Source organism: Cucumis melo, chromosome 4 (genome assembly GCF_025177605.1).
Source record: "Cucumis melo cultivar AY chromosome 4, USDA_Cmelo_AY_1.0, whole genome shotgun sequence".
Classification (NCBI taxonomy): Eukaryota; Viridiplantae; Streptophyta; class Magnoliopsida; order Cucurbitales; family Cucurbitaceae; genus Cucumis; species Cucumis melo.
In genome coordinates, this window is record NC_066860.1 from 905,962 (window position 1) to 921,838 (window position 15,877).

General features: G+C 34.8%; 2 protein-coding genes and 1 non-coding gene across 7 annotated transcripts; 2 read left to right on the forward strand and 1 right to left on the reverse strand.

Annotated features, from left to right (window-relative positions):
* The first annotated feature begins 1,032 nt into the window (after positions 1–1,032).
* On the forward strand, positions 1,033–10,073 carry LOC103503522 (transcription initiation factor TFIID subunit 4b). 5 transcript variants are annotated; one of them, XR_007820181.1, is made up of 16 exons: positions 1,033–1,306; positions 1,686–1,792; positions 1,878–1,986; positions 3,947–4,464; positions 4,855–4,950; positions 5,253–6,113; positions 6,420–6,541; positions 6,647–6,734; positions 6,819–6,954; positions 7,088–7,143; positions 7,217–7,273; positions 7,375–7,515; positions 8,131–8,196; positions 8,287–8,524; positions 9,021–9,270; positions 9,626–10,073. XR_007820181.1 is itself a non-coding variant. In XM_051083487.1 (15 exons), exons 2-15 carry the CDS (start codon positions 1,754–1,756, stop codon positions 9,191–9,193), a joined length of 2,700 nt encoding a protein of 899 aa, XP_050939444.1. In that variant the 5' UTR covers positions 1,033–1,306; positions 1,713–1,753; the 3' UTR covers positions 9,194–10,073. The 5 variants fall into 5 exon arrangements, 1 of the variants encoding a protein (XP_050939444.1); XR_540850.3 differs by having other exon boundaries at positions 1,713–1,792; XR_007820182.1 differs by having other exon boundaries at positions 1,713–1,792; positions 6,432–6,541.
* Positions 10,074–12,476: 2,403 nt separating this feature from the next.
* Positions 12,477–12,548, forward strand: TRNAC-GCA (transfer RNA cysteine (anticodon GCA)). Its single transcript has one exon. It is a non-coding gene; the product is annotated as a tRNA-Cys (tRNA).
* Positions 12,549–12,606: 58 nt separating this feature from the next.
* On the reverse strand, positions 12,607–15,877 carry LOC103504003 (aluminum-activated malate transporter 12-like). Its single transcript, XM_008468425.3, has 6 exons — positions 15,431–15,877; positions 15,136–15,276; positions 14,186–14,458; positions 13,958–14,079; positions 13,703–13,846; positions 12,607–13,451 (listed from the first exon to the last, which is right to left on the reverse strand). The coding sequence occupies exons 1-6, from the start codon at positions 15,714–15,716 to the stop codon at positions 12,789–12,791; spliced, it is 1,629 nt and encodes a 542-aa protein (XP_008466647.3). The 5' UTR covers positions 15,717–15,877; the 3' UTR covers positions 12,607–12,788.

Consider the following 15,877-nt stretch of genomic DNA (forward strand, 5'->3'; position numbering starts at 1 on the left):
AATTGGAGAGTGAAAATTTCTTTTATATTATTTATATGATTTTCATTTTCTTCTAAAAAAACCATTTTCCATTATCTACAAACTACATCTATGTATGTGCTTCATAGCTCTATAGTTTAGAAATATATATGTTATAGTGAAATCTCTTTCTAAGAACAATAATAATAAAGTAAATTGTAAAATTAGTAATGGATGCAAAGATTCTAAATGTAACACCAATCAATTACACTCAAATACTATTATGTTGTACTTATTCGACTTTAAAATGAACTTTCATATATATAATAAATATGTTTTGTAAAGTGAAGATATGGAAGACAACCTTTACTGATCTAACATCTTGCAACAAGCACCTAAACTCGATAGATCGCCTTTTATATGAACTACATCCATACATGAATAAATACAAATTAAAAGCTATTAGTAATAGCATGTATCACTAATAACAATTATCAATGATAGCTGCTATCACTGATAGATGTTATCAGTAATACTTTTTACTTTGAGAAATTTTTCAAGAAACATCCAAAATGGTGGTTGGATATGGATATTTTAGTCTTTTATTATTTTTTATGCTATATATGTAATTATTTTATTCTTGTACTATACATGCTATTATTTTAGATTTTTTTTTTAGTGTTTATGTAACTAACCCTACTTTCCTTCATCTCTCTTTGTTGCTTTTAGGTTTTCATAAATAATCCTATGGGATGTGACAAATATAACAACTACATTCAAAATAATTAAATATATAGCAACATTTTTAAAAAATTGCAAAAGTAGAAAAATATGTTAAAATCTATTATTGATAAACCATGTTGTAGATATTGGTCTATTACTGTTAAATCACAAAAGTCTATCGATGACTTTTCTATATTTACGATTTTTAAAAATATTGTTATAGTAATTAGCTAATCAATATATGAATGCTTATAATGGGCCTAGGGAAGCCTTGGCCCAATAAGAGAGGTGGGCCTTGAGAAGATGAAAGATGCCGCCATCCCCATCTTTGCAACTTAAAATCCTAAACCCAATCGCTCCCTTCAGCGATCTTTTACAATCTCCGTACGACCTCTGCTGAGTTTCTCTTGGCGCTCGCCGGCCAGCTCTCTCTGATCACCCCTCATTCGCTTCCTAGCGACGGAATATCTGATCGGAAAGGAGCAATTTTCATGATTACCCAACCAAGATCAGCTCACACCGACTCTAAATTGAATTGAATTCCAGTTTTCTTCTCTATCAAATTCAGAAGAATCTCTCAATTCCCTAAATTCTTTCTTAGAGCCTCAGACTTTGAAAGAAGTAGGTAAGAACTCGGAAATTCCCTCTGCCCCCGCAATCTTCTTTGTTTGACAAGATTTGAAAGGAATTGATTGCTGAATCTAGTCTTCTTCTGTGCCAAAACCATTGGAGATTACCTCAAACAATAGACAATCCCTAACCAATTCTTAGAAGTTAGTAATAGGATGGATAGTTAGAAGGTACCTCAAACTAGGCGTGCGAAAATCATAATCTGTGACCTTGGTTTTCTATCTATTTAGCAATGGGAGGGATATAAATAGCTAGGCGTTGTCTTCAGTATTATCCTGATTTGTTTAATTTTGTCTTTCCTCCTCAGATATTATTATTATTTTTTTGGTTGTGTAAAATACTTTTCAACTCGTTATCTTCTAAGCAATTCTTAGAAGTTGTATCGTTGAATTGGCTGTTAGCAAGGTGAAGTGGCTCAGGTTGATTGCACATTTAGCTTGTTATGGACCCATCTATTATGAAGCTTCTGGAGGATGACGAGGTTTTATCTCTTTTTGTGCTTGCGTGTAAACGTTTATCCTAGGACTGAGGGGATACTATTTGTAAATGTTTGTTGTATTCGACAGGATGAATCAATGCATTCAGGTGCAGCTGTGGATGCTTTTCAGGCTGCCTTGAATAGAGACATAGAAGGCGACGCTCAGGCTGTTTCCCAGACTTCTGAATCTGATGCAGGTATACTTCATTCTAAACATAGATGCTTAGCTTTTATTAATAGATCTTGTGTTGGAAATAAGTATACACACGCATTCAGATAAGAAACAGTTTCATTGATGGTATGAAATTATTAAAGATGGGTCCTATTTCGAGGATCTATAAAAGACTTCTCCAATTAGTGAGGAGGGAAGAAAGCTATAGCAATGAAAAAGAGGAGAACATTTGCACCATGTCACAACCAAACCTTTTTTCGATATCCGTGAGTGTCCGGGCCAACTTACGCGCACTTCGACTAATCTCATGAGACAATTTGTTTGACCGTACAACATTTGGGTGTAAAGGAAACTCGTAAGCAATTAATTTACTAGGTAGGTGACCACCATGGATTGAACCTATGATCCACTTAGTTAGTTATCGAGACTATGTCTCCCTTCTTACCGCCAGACCAACCCACGATTGTTTTATTTCACAACCAAACTAATTATAGGTCAATAAATCTAGGATAGATAAGCTCCTTTTCTTGGTAGTTTCTACTATTTTGTCCTTGCCAAATAGTTTAGTGGAATGTTCTCACAAAATGGTCTTATAGAGGCTAATTTTCCTTTTTGAATGGATGACTGCCTAAAGTATATGCAAGGAAGATCTTTATGTCCCTCGTTGGGTCGTTGGGGCCATGTGCCAACGAATGAATTTTGTTGGCGATTCCAAAAATTTCGAGCAAACACACTATGTTGCAAAGAGATGACCTTGGGATTCCAAGCTCTTCCTACAAATGATGCACCATCGAGGAGATAAGTTCTAGTGGAGGTCTACTTCGAAGTTCATTTGTGTAAATGGCTTTACGAGATGGCTCCCATAGAAAGAATTTGATCTTTTTAGGCATGTGTGCTTTCCGTATCAAATCATTGGAAATCATAAAGCTGCGGAGAGGAATTGGTGGATGCTTGATGGAGTTACTTTAAGGAGGGAGCTTGAAAAAAAGACATTGTTCATTTCCATTTTCCAAATACCCTTTTTCCAAATATCCCTGTTGGGTCTTTGACAGATACTTGGAAAATAATAAGGGAGGCTTTTTATAGAGATCATATTGAAATGTGCATTTGCAGAAAATGTTGTCTATGAAAGGTATTCTGTGATTTTAATGGCTTGGAGGCTCAAAATCTAATTTACCACCGGTATATCGGATTTCAAGTTGTGTCTTGTTGAGGTTTCTTGTCTCTCTTTGGGCCTTGCCATTTCGGTTTTGAAGGTCTTTTGTAATTACTCTATTGATAGTTTTTTATCTAGTTGGAAACCTTTTCTTTAGCGGGGTTCTTTTTTCGGTGGCTTGTTTTTCTGGTCCCTTGTATTCTTTCACTTTTTCTCAATGAAAGTTGTTTCTATAAAAAATGTTTTTCTTGTTACATATACATATGCTGCCTTTCCTACAGTATAGATTTAAGTAAACAAATTTCTATTTCAGCTCTTAAAATGAGTTGGAAGTTGGATCATTTGTTAACACCCACTTTAGTATTGTTTTGGTGGTGACTTAATATATTTACAGTTTTGATGTGAAGATATTTTTACCTTTTTTTGTTCTTATATTGTGCTTCCTTTTCATAGCTTTGCCTCAATCTCTATCTTGAAACTTTGTGAAGATTTCCAGTGTAACAATGATTTTTTTTCCCATTTTCCTTTTTCTTTCTGAATGGGTGTTACATTTATTTCAAAATGTTGGATATTTAGGTTCCTATAATTTTTTTGTGCACATTTTCTTAATATGATCTTTCTTAAGGCTTTTCAAATAATCTGATATTAAAGTTTGACTGATCACAAACTGCACTTTCTTTTCCTAGTAAATAAAGAAAATTTGCTGTAACTATGTAGTGTGTAGAAAATATGTGTTTAAGTCCAAGAATAAAGCTTTCCATTGAGTGACTCATGGATGTTCGGATGGAAATTTGGAATTGTTGATTTGATGTTTGTGACTAAAATGCAGCCTTCCCTCAGGGGAATAACAATGGTTCTTCTACCCTCTCGTTACAAGCTTCTAGTCAAAGTGAAAATACTGAATCTCATGTGCAACAAAATCAAAATTTTCGTTTAAAGCAAGAACAACATTCATCTCTTATGGAGCTAGACCGATCAGTACCTGAAAATCAGCAGCAACACAGTTCTGCCCCCTTTCAAGTTTCAAAGAATCAACCCCAAGCAGATCGTGAGCAAGGGGAGGGAGAACAAGTTTCTGCTCAGTTTTCTCAAACAGCAGGGCTGCAAGTTTCTGAAAAAGCTCCAATCCTTGTGAATGACTCAAACAGAATGCAGAATCGGGACAATGAATCTCAATACTTGAAGTTACAAAAGATGAGTAATCAGCAGTCGATAGTTGCAGAACAGGCAAATAACCCTCTAAACCGTAGCAAACAGGTTCCTTTTGCCTCTTTGATGCCTGTATTGATGCCTCAGCTTGATAAAGACAGGGGCATGCAGCTTCAGACTTTATTTAACAGATTGAAGGTAAGTGAATGAGCAGAAGTACATTCTATTATTGCCTATAGCTGTCCCTGTATCTGTAAAATGAAGGGTTAAATGTAATAAATCCGCCCTAAGCAAAGGAGTAACTAAAGAAGTTGTAGGGTTGTTTACAACATTGATTTTATTCATTTCATATTCCTTCATAAGATGCATTGTTTAAATCAATTCTTTGTTATAAAAGAATGCATTGATCAATATACGAGAGTCTATTGCTAATTGCCTTTTGAATATACTCTCTACATGGGGTCTTATTCGTGTGACAGCACCTCTCTCTCTACAGTCTTATTAAATTATGATGTAATACGTTAAAGAAATGGTTGGATGCTTCATGATTGTATAGGTTGTCTCATATAATTGGAACTTGTATTTTAGAGGAATGAAATGAACAAAGATGATTTTATCCGGCTCATGCGGGGCGTTGTGGGCGATCAGATGCTCAGATTAGCAGTTTGTCAAGTACAATCACAGGTCAGCACTTAAATTCTTTAGTCTTAAAGATTATGCTAAGAAGTATTTTCACTAAGAATTTTGTAAATAGATGAAATATCCATTGCAAACAAGGAAAATAAAAATACAGCAAATAACACAATACATACAATAAAATATAACATAGTAAATACAATGAAGATATTTTTTTTTTTAAAAAAAAGGAAATAATCAATAGATTGTCATGAAAATTTATTATGTTTTTATTTGTCACTTCAAAACATGTCTGTCCGTGAGTTACTGTACCTTCTTCAGGTTCCACCTTTAATCATTTTCATTTACAGCCTCCTCCTTCAGTAAGGCAACTTTCTCCTAGAATGCCATCTATGGGTTCTGGGACACCAAATTTCTCTGATCCCCGACCATTTACACAACTTCATCCGAAAGGCATGAATCCTCCTGCAGTTCAATCATACATCCCCTCTCCAGCATCCCAAGGGCGGAGTAGTTCAGGCTATCCTGCCATGGAAAAGAATATGCAATCTTTACGAGAAGTAGAACAGCGACCTGATGGTAATGGAAATCAAATAACTTCATCCAGTACAAGCACCATCCAAGATAGGGAACGCTCCTCAGTTTCTGTTCCTGGACTTGAGAAGCAGCAGTTACACTTTCAACAGAAATCTTTTCCCATGTATGGAAACAGTGGTAATTATCACACATATACCGGTTCAAACATAAATGCCTCTTCATTGTCTCTTAAACCCCAACCTCATGAGGGTCAAGTGAAGCAGATTTCGCAGCAGGCTTCCAATTTTGACAGGCAAGTTACAATTAATGATTCCAAGCGAGTCCAGGGTGGAAGTGTTCCACACTTACATAATAACTTAACTTCACAGCAAAATCCATGGAAATCATCAACAAGTAAAGAGCAGAACATAATGAGTTATGTTAAACAAGAACCTTCTGATCAGGTTTCTGAGCAGAACAAAACCCAACATTCAAATTTGCAGGGCTTGTCTTCTATTCCTAGCATGCAGGCTGAACATGTTAACACAACCCCTGGGATAGCAAAGGACCCTTTTGACAAACAAACTTCTAAAATGGGTTTTCCTACATCAAACAACGTTGTGCCTCCAACATCAACCAATGCCGCAAATTCAATTTCTTCTGATTCAAGTTCTCAACAAGAGACCAATGCTGTGGTGAGTGTTAGTAGATATTAAAAAAAATGTGACTGCATTTGTGCAATAATCTTATGCCTTTCTAACTCTCCTCCCTTATAGCTCATTCTGATTGTTATAACTTAAGAGCTATTCATTTTTTTTTTCTTTATAGAAGATAAAATAGTTTATTTTTCACCTGGTTCATCGATTTGTGCATTATATTCTGAAGTCTATTACAATGAATTGTGTAAGTATATCTTTGTGAAGAATGTGCATTGCTCAATTTTATGGTGTTGGCGTGCTCTTAGGATGTATCATTTATCCTTTTTTTTTTTTAATTTGCAGTTGAACTCTCAGGTTCCTTCTGCTACTACTCCTGGAATGCAAAATAGGGCACCACAAAAAAAGGCAGCCGTGGGCCAAAAGAAGCCTCTTGAAGCACTTGGCTCTTCCCCACCCCTATCAAGGTGAACATAAAACCTGGAGTTTATTTTGGAAGATTTAAGGACAAATGGGTCATTGTTCACAATTGACCGTGTTCCTTTCAAATATAATTGACTTATACCTTACAGTAAGAAGCAAAAAGTATCTGGAGCATTTGCGGATCAAAGCATTGAACAACTTAATGATGTCACTGCAGTCAGTGGAGTTAATATTCGGGTACAATTCTCATATTTCCTGAATGGTTAAATCTAGTTGGTTCTAATTTGATTCCACAATAGATAAGTTTATGGTTTTGACCAGGAAGAAGAAGAGCAACTATTTTCTAGTGCAAAGGAGGATAGTCGAGCTTCTGAAGCATCACGGAGGGTTGTACAAGAAGAAGAAGAGAGGCTTCTATTGCAGAAAGCCCCATTGCAGAAGAAGCTAGTGGAAATCAGTTAGTGTTCAATTCTTTAACTAATATTTCAGTTGTTCTGTTTATGCAAATAGTATTGTGTGTTAAGTGAGCAGAATGACCGTCATTATTCTGTGACTGATTAAATGTTAATTGGCATGTTTGTATGTGGCAGTGGCCAAATGTGGTTTGAAGGGCATGAGCAATGACGTTGAGAAATGTCTCTCATTGGTAAGGTGCCAGTCACTTTGGTAAATTTTTAGTGATGCATTAACAACCTTATAGACAGTAACTGCATCTTCAGTGTGTGGAGGAAAGATTACGAGGGGTTATTAGTAATCTAATCAGGCTGTCAAAGCAGGTCAGTGTATTTCCTTCCACTTCTAACTCTAGTTTTCTTCTATTCCACATTTCTGTACTATATTATTATTGTATGTTCATACATTTGATTGATCTCTGCAGCGAGTGGATGCGGAAAAACCAAGGCATCGAACTGTTATTACTTCAGATGTTCGGCAACAAATTACGTTAGTTAACCAAAAGGCCAGAGAAGAATGGGAGAAGAAACAGGCAGAAGAAGAAAAACTCAGAAAGCTTAATGATGTGAGGATTTATTTGGTTTTCTCTGCTTATGGTCGAACCAGGACTGTGTACAATAATGAAAAACTTTGTATAAATATCTTAAATAGGAAAAGGTTTAGTACATTTGATGGCTGGTCCTGCTCTTCTACTTGTTTGACATAGGTTCTTGATCTCTATATTTATTTTCTCATAGGATTTCTCTATCTTCTTATTGACTGTTTTTCTCCTGAAAAAAGGTTAAGGTTCAAATTTGGTCCCAATGGTTTGGAAAATGTTAGAATTTAGTCTTTATGGTTTAAAATTATAATTTCTTATGGTTTGATAAAACCTAAAAAATAGACTATGATTTATTAAAACCTCATAACTTGTGGGTTTTATCGGACCATAGAGACTAAACTCTAACTTTCTTCAAATCAACCAAATTTGCAATTTAACAAAAAAAAAAAAAAGATCTTTTCTAAATGAAGCTCGTATTGATCAAATATTTATGAGACGTGGTATGAAAAAATATTATACAATAACTGTACAATGAATAATTTCCACAAGTGTGGGTGAGAAGTTTTCTTTTCCTTCCCCTTTTCCCATGTTTCTTTGTATTTTAACAGTCGCTTGGTTGTATACCTTTTCTTCTTGCAGCCTGAGGATGGTTCAGGTGTTGCTGGTGACAAGGATAAAGATGAAGGTCGAATGAAATCACTTAAGGTATTGAGAGTATCACATGATACTAAACATTGACATTTGGATCGATGAGTAATTCTTCATTGATTTGGTTTGATGTTTTTTGTGGTTTAGGTAAACAAAGAGGAGGATGATAAAATGCGGACAACAGCAGCAAATGTTGCTGCCCGTGCTGCTGTTGGAGGAGATGACATGCTATCAAAATGGCAGCTTATGGCTGAGCAGGCGCGACAGAAACGTGAAGGTGGAATGGATTCAGCTTCTAGTTCTCAGGCAGGGAAAGATGCTGTCCGTAAGTCTTCTTCAGCAGCAGGAAGACACGGGAAGGACAACCTAGAAGGTGAAAGAAAAGGTAGCAATACTCCATTTGGCATGTCTAATATGACAGCGGATGTTTGTCAAAATTAAACTTGACAATATTGCCATTTTCTCGAACATGCTTTGGACATCATAAAATGATAGTAATAAATAAAAGAAACACAGGAGGATGAAAAGAAAAAAGAGCACATTTATCATGTGGAAATCATAAACTGACAAGGAACCCAAGCTATTGCAAGTTTGTTTCCAGTGAAATGCAATCGGAAATCTCATCAGCATCAATAGCTTAGTCATAACTTGTTTGAGATTATGGTCCACTTATTTTTCTGTTAGATCACATTCATCAAATTAGAGAGATGGAAAAGGAAATTCAAATGTTGTAGGGTTAGGTGGATTGTCCCGTGAGATTAGTCGAGATGCATGAAAGCTAGCATGAATACTCTCAATTGATATAAAAAAATGATTAAAACGAAAGAAAAGTAAATGAAAATAAGCATGATTTTAACCCCATCTATCATGTTTTTGCACAGGAACTTCCAGGAAATTTGGAAGGAATCAAACTAATGCAACTCAAACTAAGGTGGCTCGTAGCATTTCTGTTAAAGATGTCATTGCTGTGCTGCAAAGGGAACCCCAGATGTCCAGATCGACCACGATATATCGTTTGTTTAACAGAGTTCATCCCCAAGCAACTGGTGAATAGAATTGGCTATGAACAATGGTAAAACTAACATCCCTACAGACGCGCACTTGTTGGGGGGCTGTCTTTCTGAATTAAAGGTATTCATTTATGATAAATTGCATAGTTTTGGGAATATAGCTCAAGTTGGTAGCTGCTGCTATAACTTTCATGAAAGGATTTTCTCAAGACCTTGTACAAAGTAGAGAGGCTCTTGTCCGGACTTTGTATAAACTTTGTGTATGTTTGAAATGAAAGTACTTTATTCAAGGGTCTTTTTGGGAACGCAGAAAGCAAAAAGAGTTTTATCTTTGCTGATATGTTGAGTAGTCCTTTAGTGGAACTGATCTGATAAGAGAACCAAACCAAATTGCTAGATGACATACTATAACCGAACCCCCTCAAATTCAATTATTGATGTTTTAGTGATGTGATTTGTTATTTGATTCAACATAGGCACACGTACTAGTCGGTGGTGAGTGGACCTGTAGCATGATCTAAATACATGATGAACCAGAGATGAAGGTTAATATCTCAATAAGATGTGCTCGTGCAGCTTCTCCAACGAATGAGACCTTAAGGTTAGAAGCCAACTTCAAAGCCATTTTAGTATTAATGCTCTCTGTCAGCGTGAAGTATGTTTGGTCTGCCAAATCCAGATCTGACTGAATATAATTGGTTTTCCTTGTATGGAAATTGGAACTGTCAACCAAAACCGGTTTCAAACTGAATTGACGTTGGTTTAAGTAGTTGTTTTTGGGTTTTGATTTCCCATCGTTAGTCTAAGCTTCAAAATGTAGGTTTTCTTCTGTAATTAAACTCTTTCTTCTGTACATTAGCGCCAACTGGAGTGATATTATGTAAGTTGTTTAGTAGGTAAATTATTTTATCATAGTTTTACCCATGTTGCTGCTTTTAAGAATGAAAAAGGAACAAGCTCTACAATCTCTCTTAGACACTCAAAATTAGGGGTGTTTACGGGTTCTGTTTTGTCAAGTTCTAAAAGAACCATAGACCAAAAAGAATCTGTTAGCCTTGTTGAACTAATCAAAGTAGAATATACCTGAGTTTTGGTTTTGAATTGAATTGCTCCGACTCGAATTAGCTTGGATCTGTTTTAGTTTATAAAAAGTTTCAGCCGAATGTTTGAATCGGACTTGTGTCTTTTTGGTGGAGGATGGCATGACAAAGGTGGTCCGGTGGGTCTGTGTGCTAAGTTCACCGGACAGAAGAAAAAAGGTACAGAAGTGTGACGTTAAGCAATACAAACAATGAAGGATGGTGTGGTGATGGTGATCAGGTCAGAGGTTGCTTGCTGAATGCTCCTGTTTTTAAGAGTAAAAGAAGAAAAATGAAGAGTAAGAAGAAGAATCAAGTGCATGAGTTGAAGGAAAAAAATGACAGGGGTGGTTGTCTTCTTCAAAAACTTTTCCCATGGACACAAAAATTGATACCAAGTACAACATGGAAGACAAACGCCGACCAAACTACTTTATCTCCACCAACATTTTCTAACTTCCCATTTAGTTGATCTAAATCTTCAACAACTTTTGCGGGAAAAATAAAGAACGGATCGGATAAGTTGACCAACACCTCCCATGGGTAGAAGCAAACCAAGATAGTGAATAGGGAGAAAATCCAACCAAATCCCTATTCACGTTGAAAACTCCTTGACCTCACTTAGAGGCATTCTAGCACAAAACATCATTGAATAAATTAACAATGAAACTACAAATAATTGAATTTAGTATTAATCAAAAGACACATGGAAAATTGAAAGATGAGAATATATATTTCACAAATCTGGACGATATTAAGTGTTTCCATCGTTGGATTAAGTTAATTCTTTTGGTTCAATTAAATATTATTATTTGTGCTAAAGTCCACTTGAAGCTCGAAAATGAGTTAATATAGTAGGACTCAAAGGCCATGTTCATGGACTAGCCAAGTTTAAGTCTATAAAGTAAACTAAAAAAACTCTTTAAATAGGGAAGTTCATTTGAGGATCGATAAAACAAAAATGGGTGTGTTGAGTCGAATTAGAACCCTGACCAAAATAAGTAAAAAGGAGAATTCAACAAGTCGATAATCTCATTTAGGTATAATTTTTTTTCTTTCGTTACAATTACAAAGGAGTGATGATTTCAACTCGCGCTCTTCAATAAAATATAGGTCGATCATTGCTTAAGGGACACTTTACGTATTACATTAATTGAAACATTTCATTGAATGCATTCAATCACAAATTAGAATGAGAATAAAGTTCTAACAAGTCAATAAACAAAAACAATTCAAATCTAACTATTATCCAAGATATGTCATTAGAAAGTATTATAGTACGTAGAAATTAATGAAATTAAAAGTTTAGGATAAAAATAATTCAAGATTTTCTAAAAATAGTCATTCGGAATTTATTATTGATAGAATCTAAAATTTTGATATGTAAATATCTTTAGTAATTTTGTCATTTATAATAAATTTTCAAAATTCTATGTAGTGGAGTAAAAGGAAAAAGGCAACAACTAAGACTTCCTAATAACGACTAAACTTGAAACAATCATGTATTTGATGCAAGACGTACAATGTCAAAGTCTCCATCTTATAAGAATGGGAACAAATTTTTTTTTTATCGATGAGTTAAATTTTTTAACCGTTTATATATTATATATTCAAATTAATTATATGTTGATAAACTACTATTATTTATCGATGATATACATGCCATTTTACTATATTTATAAAATATTCTTTTATAGTTTTACTATTTAAAATAATTACCTAATTTATTTAGATCTAATTTCTTTGGATGTAATAAAGACATTGATGCAAACGTTGACATTTCTGAAAAAGAAAAATTAATGCCTTGGTAAGATTTAGTGGTGTTGCATCTCAATTATTTACTACTTATATATTAGAAGTTAATCAAGGAAAAAAAGAGTAAAATAAAGGTCGAAATTTCCAATTTTGTTCTTATTAAATTTGAAAAAAAAATTAATTGGTTATGAAAAAAAGAAAACTAAACAAACTATTCGAACCAATTAACAATACCGTAATCATGTTGAAAAAACCTTAAATCATTATCCAATTATAATACGTATGGTATGTCAAAGCAAGCTTATATCAAGTTAATTAACATAACCTTTCATTTTAGGTCAAATGTTCGATCTCCAGGTCTACTTCTAGAGATTATAAATTGATCACTTTAATTGATGACTTTAAATAGATAAGTCAAGAAGGTCTAAAACCCTAGTAGGTCATTTTACATTGATTATGTAATTATTTATGATTATTATTCATTAACCAAATTGGGTCCATAGCTCAGTGGTAGAGCATTTGACTGCAGATCAAGAGGTCACCGGTTCGAACCCGGTTGGGCCCTCTTTTTCAAGAAAATCTTTAGATTTTTTTCCTCTTTGTTTGTTTAATTAGAGTTATAATTGGAAAAAAAGTATTCGAAGTCTTTGATTCTACGAAAGACTGAAAAATCATATTACAAACTGATTGTTTTAATGTTGATTCTACTTTGAAGTGCCATTTTTGAACAACAAAACAAAACCAAATCACATATTCAATATGAATATAATCATAAGCACTTCTTTTCTATATAATAATTAGTTAACTACTCAGCACCACTAACAGAAGATAACTGATTTTGAGTCACATTAACCTTTGGCTTCTCACATTTCACTGTTATATGTTCTTCTTCATCATTATCATTATCATTATCATCACCGTGTTTGAACTCTTTGAAGCAAGCAATTCTTCCCAATTCTTCAACTTCATCTATAACTATGTCAAGCTTTGCCACTGTCTCAACAAGAAGAGAAGCAAATGCTGCAAATGGGAGTGCTTCTGAGAATTCAAGGCTTGTGATTGCTATTTTGCTTAACTGTGTTCTCAACACCTTCCTCTCTGCCTCCCTTGATTGTTCGCTTGCTCGTTTCGTCTTCCATTCCATCAGTGCTGACGAATCTGTTTTCACGCTTGACAACGATACTCCTGACTGTCGTTTCTTTTCGTTCTGCTTTTGTCCTGCTTCTGCTGCTGCCAATGCTAGCATGTTCCTTGACTGGTTTTTGTTTGAGCCTAGAAAAAGGCGTGGCTGTGATTTTATCGCTTTGTTTAGGTCTTGTAAGGCTTCGTGAAGATGGTCCGAGAGGATTTCTGGTGAGCAGTGTCGTCGGTTCCGTATGCTGTTTGCAAGTTCGATCAATGCTTTTGATACTTCTCGTGCTACTCGAGTGCAAGGATCTTTGAAAAGGATTCTAACTGATCGCGGAGTCTAAGAGAAAAAAACGAAAAACAACCAAATGAGAAACTCCTAAATTGTGCAAATCATTGTGTTATGAAATAGACAAATAAAGAAAACGATAAAAGGTAAACAATAAAGATTAACACAATGCGATTCATTATGTTCATTAGGTTCAGCATCGTTGCCCTCGAGCCCCATCAGGGTGCATTATTTGGAGCATCAGATAAGGACATTATAACAACATTGAAAGCAATATGCAAATGGAATTTGAATCAATATACCTGAATCTCAGTCTGCAAACAGCCATGTAGAGCAACAACAGTGTAACCGAAATGTCGAAGAACGCCGCCCAATTTCACGTACTGCTGCCATGGGATTCTATAGCAGTGACTTGAATGTCTTGGCTCCCAGCTTGCTTGTAATGCCTACTCAGTTTACAAACAAACATTGAATAATAACACAGTATGCATACAAAATGTATTCAAGCTACTAAAGTAATTCATCAAAAAGGTATAAAAAAAGGACTTTATTCCTACCAAAGTTTCATCGGTGGATTTTGAATCAAGAACTGCCTTATATCCCTTGTAAATTTGGTCCCCTGAACAACTCTCTTTGTTCTCGTCGATCTCGGTGTCGAAAAAATACTCATTAACACAGGCTGCAAGTGTGTGATTTATTAGAGGTTTATTATCACTTAGTTACATTGACAAAACAAAAACAGAGAAGGATCATTAGTCAAGACAAAAGGTGTTGTTTTGTTGTACCTTCGATGGATTTAGCAAGACCTTCAAGCTTAAGAACTGTTGAATTGTGAAGCTCTTCTCCAGACCAATTTGGGAAGATCAATAGGCTCATCAACAGACAAACTCCACATCCAATGGCAATGGTGTAGAATCTGTCGTGTGCGATTTTCAGGACGTTGTCAACGCGGTAGCTCGACACGGTTATGAGATTGAATGTCAACAGAAATATCACTACTCCATAGTCATAATTCTTCTTTATTTTGGGAAAGAATCTCATATATGTTGCTACAGATCCTGTGACATGTGAGAATATATATCAAGTTTGAGCCTATTTTGATCCAGCCAATATATGTACTCAACCAAGCAATACTCAAAACGGCTCAAAGCTTGAGGTGAAAATTCAAAACCACTCTTTTTGAAGCTGAATTGAAAAAGAGAATTCAAACTGTCGAACATATTTATAAAATATAATAAATTTTAGCATAATCTAAAATTTTGTAAATATTTTTATTCATTTTACTATATTTGGAAACAACTTGTTGAAAATTGGCATTTATAAGTCTAAAACTAAACATTAGACTGATTTTGAACATAATAAAGATCACTCTCAAAGCATGCATGTTCTAAATATATGGTTTGTTGGTTAATTAAATACTGATATGTAATATAAACTCTAACATCAGTTTGTCACATTATCACATTTAATTAACAATTTAATAAGAATAATACATAGGCCATTTAATGACAATTTTGCAAAACCACAGCGGTTATGCATATTAAATTTTAGTCCAATCCTTATTCGGTAGGTCATGATTTAGTTCTTATAATACTGATTTAGTTGAAAGTTTTAGAAGCAAAGGATATTACATTTTCTTTGATCAGTTACAAATAACAAAATCTGTATAGCTATGAGTTATAATATTACATATGAGAAATGAATTGATAGAAAAAGGAAATGGAGTTAGTATTACCTATAAGAAAAACTGCAGCTCCAATGAAACAAGCTCTAAAAACTTTTCCTGTTCTATTAGCAACACCCTCAATGAAAAATGCTAAGGATCCTGCCAATACTGTCCCTAACCCTCTGTTCAGCCCTTTGCATAAAGTTGCCCCTGCAGCCATTAAACCCTTTGTCAATATGATAGACGAAACAACCGCCGGTCAGGACGACGACCATGACGGAAGCTATAACTCGAAAAAGAATTTATGTTGACTACTGCAGGCTTAGTTAGGGAGATCAAAAGGAAATTGAGAAAAACAACGAACCGGCGGTGAACTCTAGAACGACGACAACGGTCATGACGGCCCATAAAGCATTGCTACCGATGCCTTCGAACAATGGTTGAATTAAGTACAACAAAGAAACCAATGTGAGAGAGAGACCAACTTTGAGAGAATGGATAATTCTTCTAGGATCTTCAGCTCCCACTTTCTTGGAGGTTTTCCAACACAAAACAGGAAAGTGTTTGATTTTGTTCATTGTAACTTGGAGGTGTTTTTTCATTTGGATGTTTTGATGATTATCTCCCATTTGATCTTTTTTTCTCAGCATGCATCAACTCTAGGAAGAAACAGTACTAACATGCAATAATCATAATAACAATATGCAAAGAAAAAAAAAACTCTTAATATATTATTATTGAACTATGATAAACAAAATTTGACAATAAATTGGAAGTTCTTGTGTTTTTGTGAGAACCCCATGTTTGTATT

What these genes read in the sequence shown, in the direction of transcription:
- LOC103503522 (XM_051083487.1), top strand. Translation starts at nt 1,754, where the DNA reads ATGGACCCATCTATTATGAAGCTTCTGGAGGATGACGAG. An exon ending in CTTTATTTAACAGATTGAAG is followed by an intron (nt 4,465 to 4,854) that starts GTAAGTGAATGA and finishes CTTGTATTTTAG; the next exon opens with AGGAATGAAATGAACAAAGA. An exon ending in TTTGTCAAGTACAATCACAG is followed by an intron (nt 4,951 to 5,252) that starts GTCAGCACTTAA and finishes TTTCATTTACAG; the next exon opens with CCTCCTCCTTCAGTAAGGCA.
- LOC103504003 (XM_008468425.3), bottom strand. Translation starts at nt 15,716, where the DNA reads ATGCTGAGAAAAAAAGATCAAATGGGAGATAATCATCAAAACATCCAA. An exon ending in TCTTGCTAAATCCATCGAAG is followed by an intron (nt 14,080 to 14,185) that starts GTACAACAAAAC and finishes ACACACTTGCAG; the next exon opens with CCTGTGTTAATGAGTATTTT. An exon ending in GTTTGCAGACTGAGATTCAG is followed by an intron (nt 13,452 to 13,702) that starts GTATATTGATTC and finishes TTTTTCTCTTAG; the next exon opens with ACTCCGCGATCAGTTAGAAT.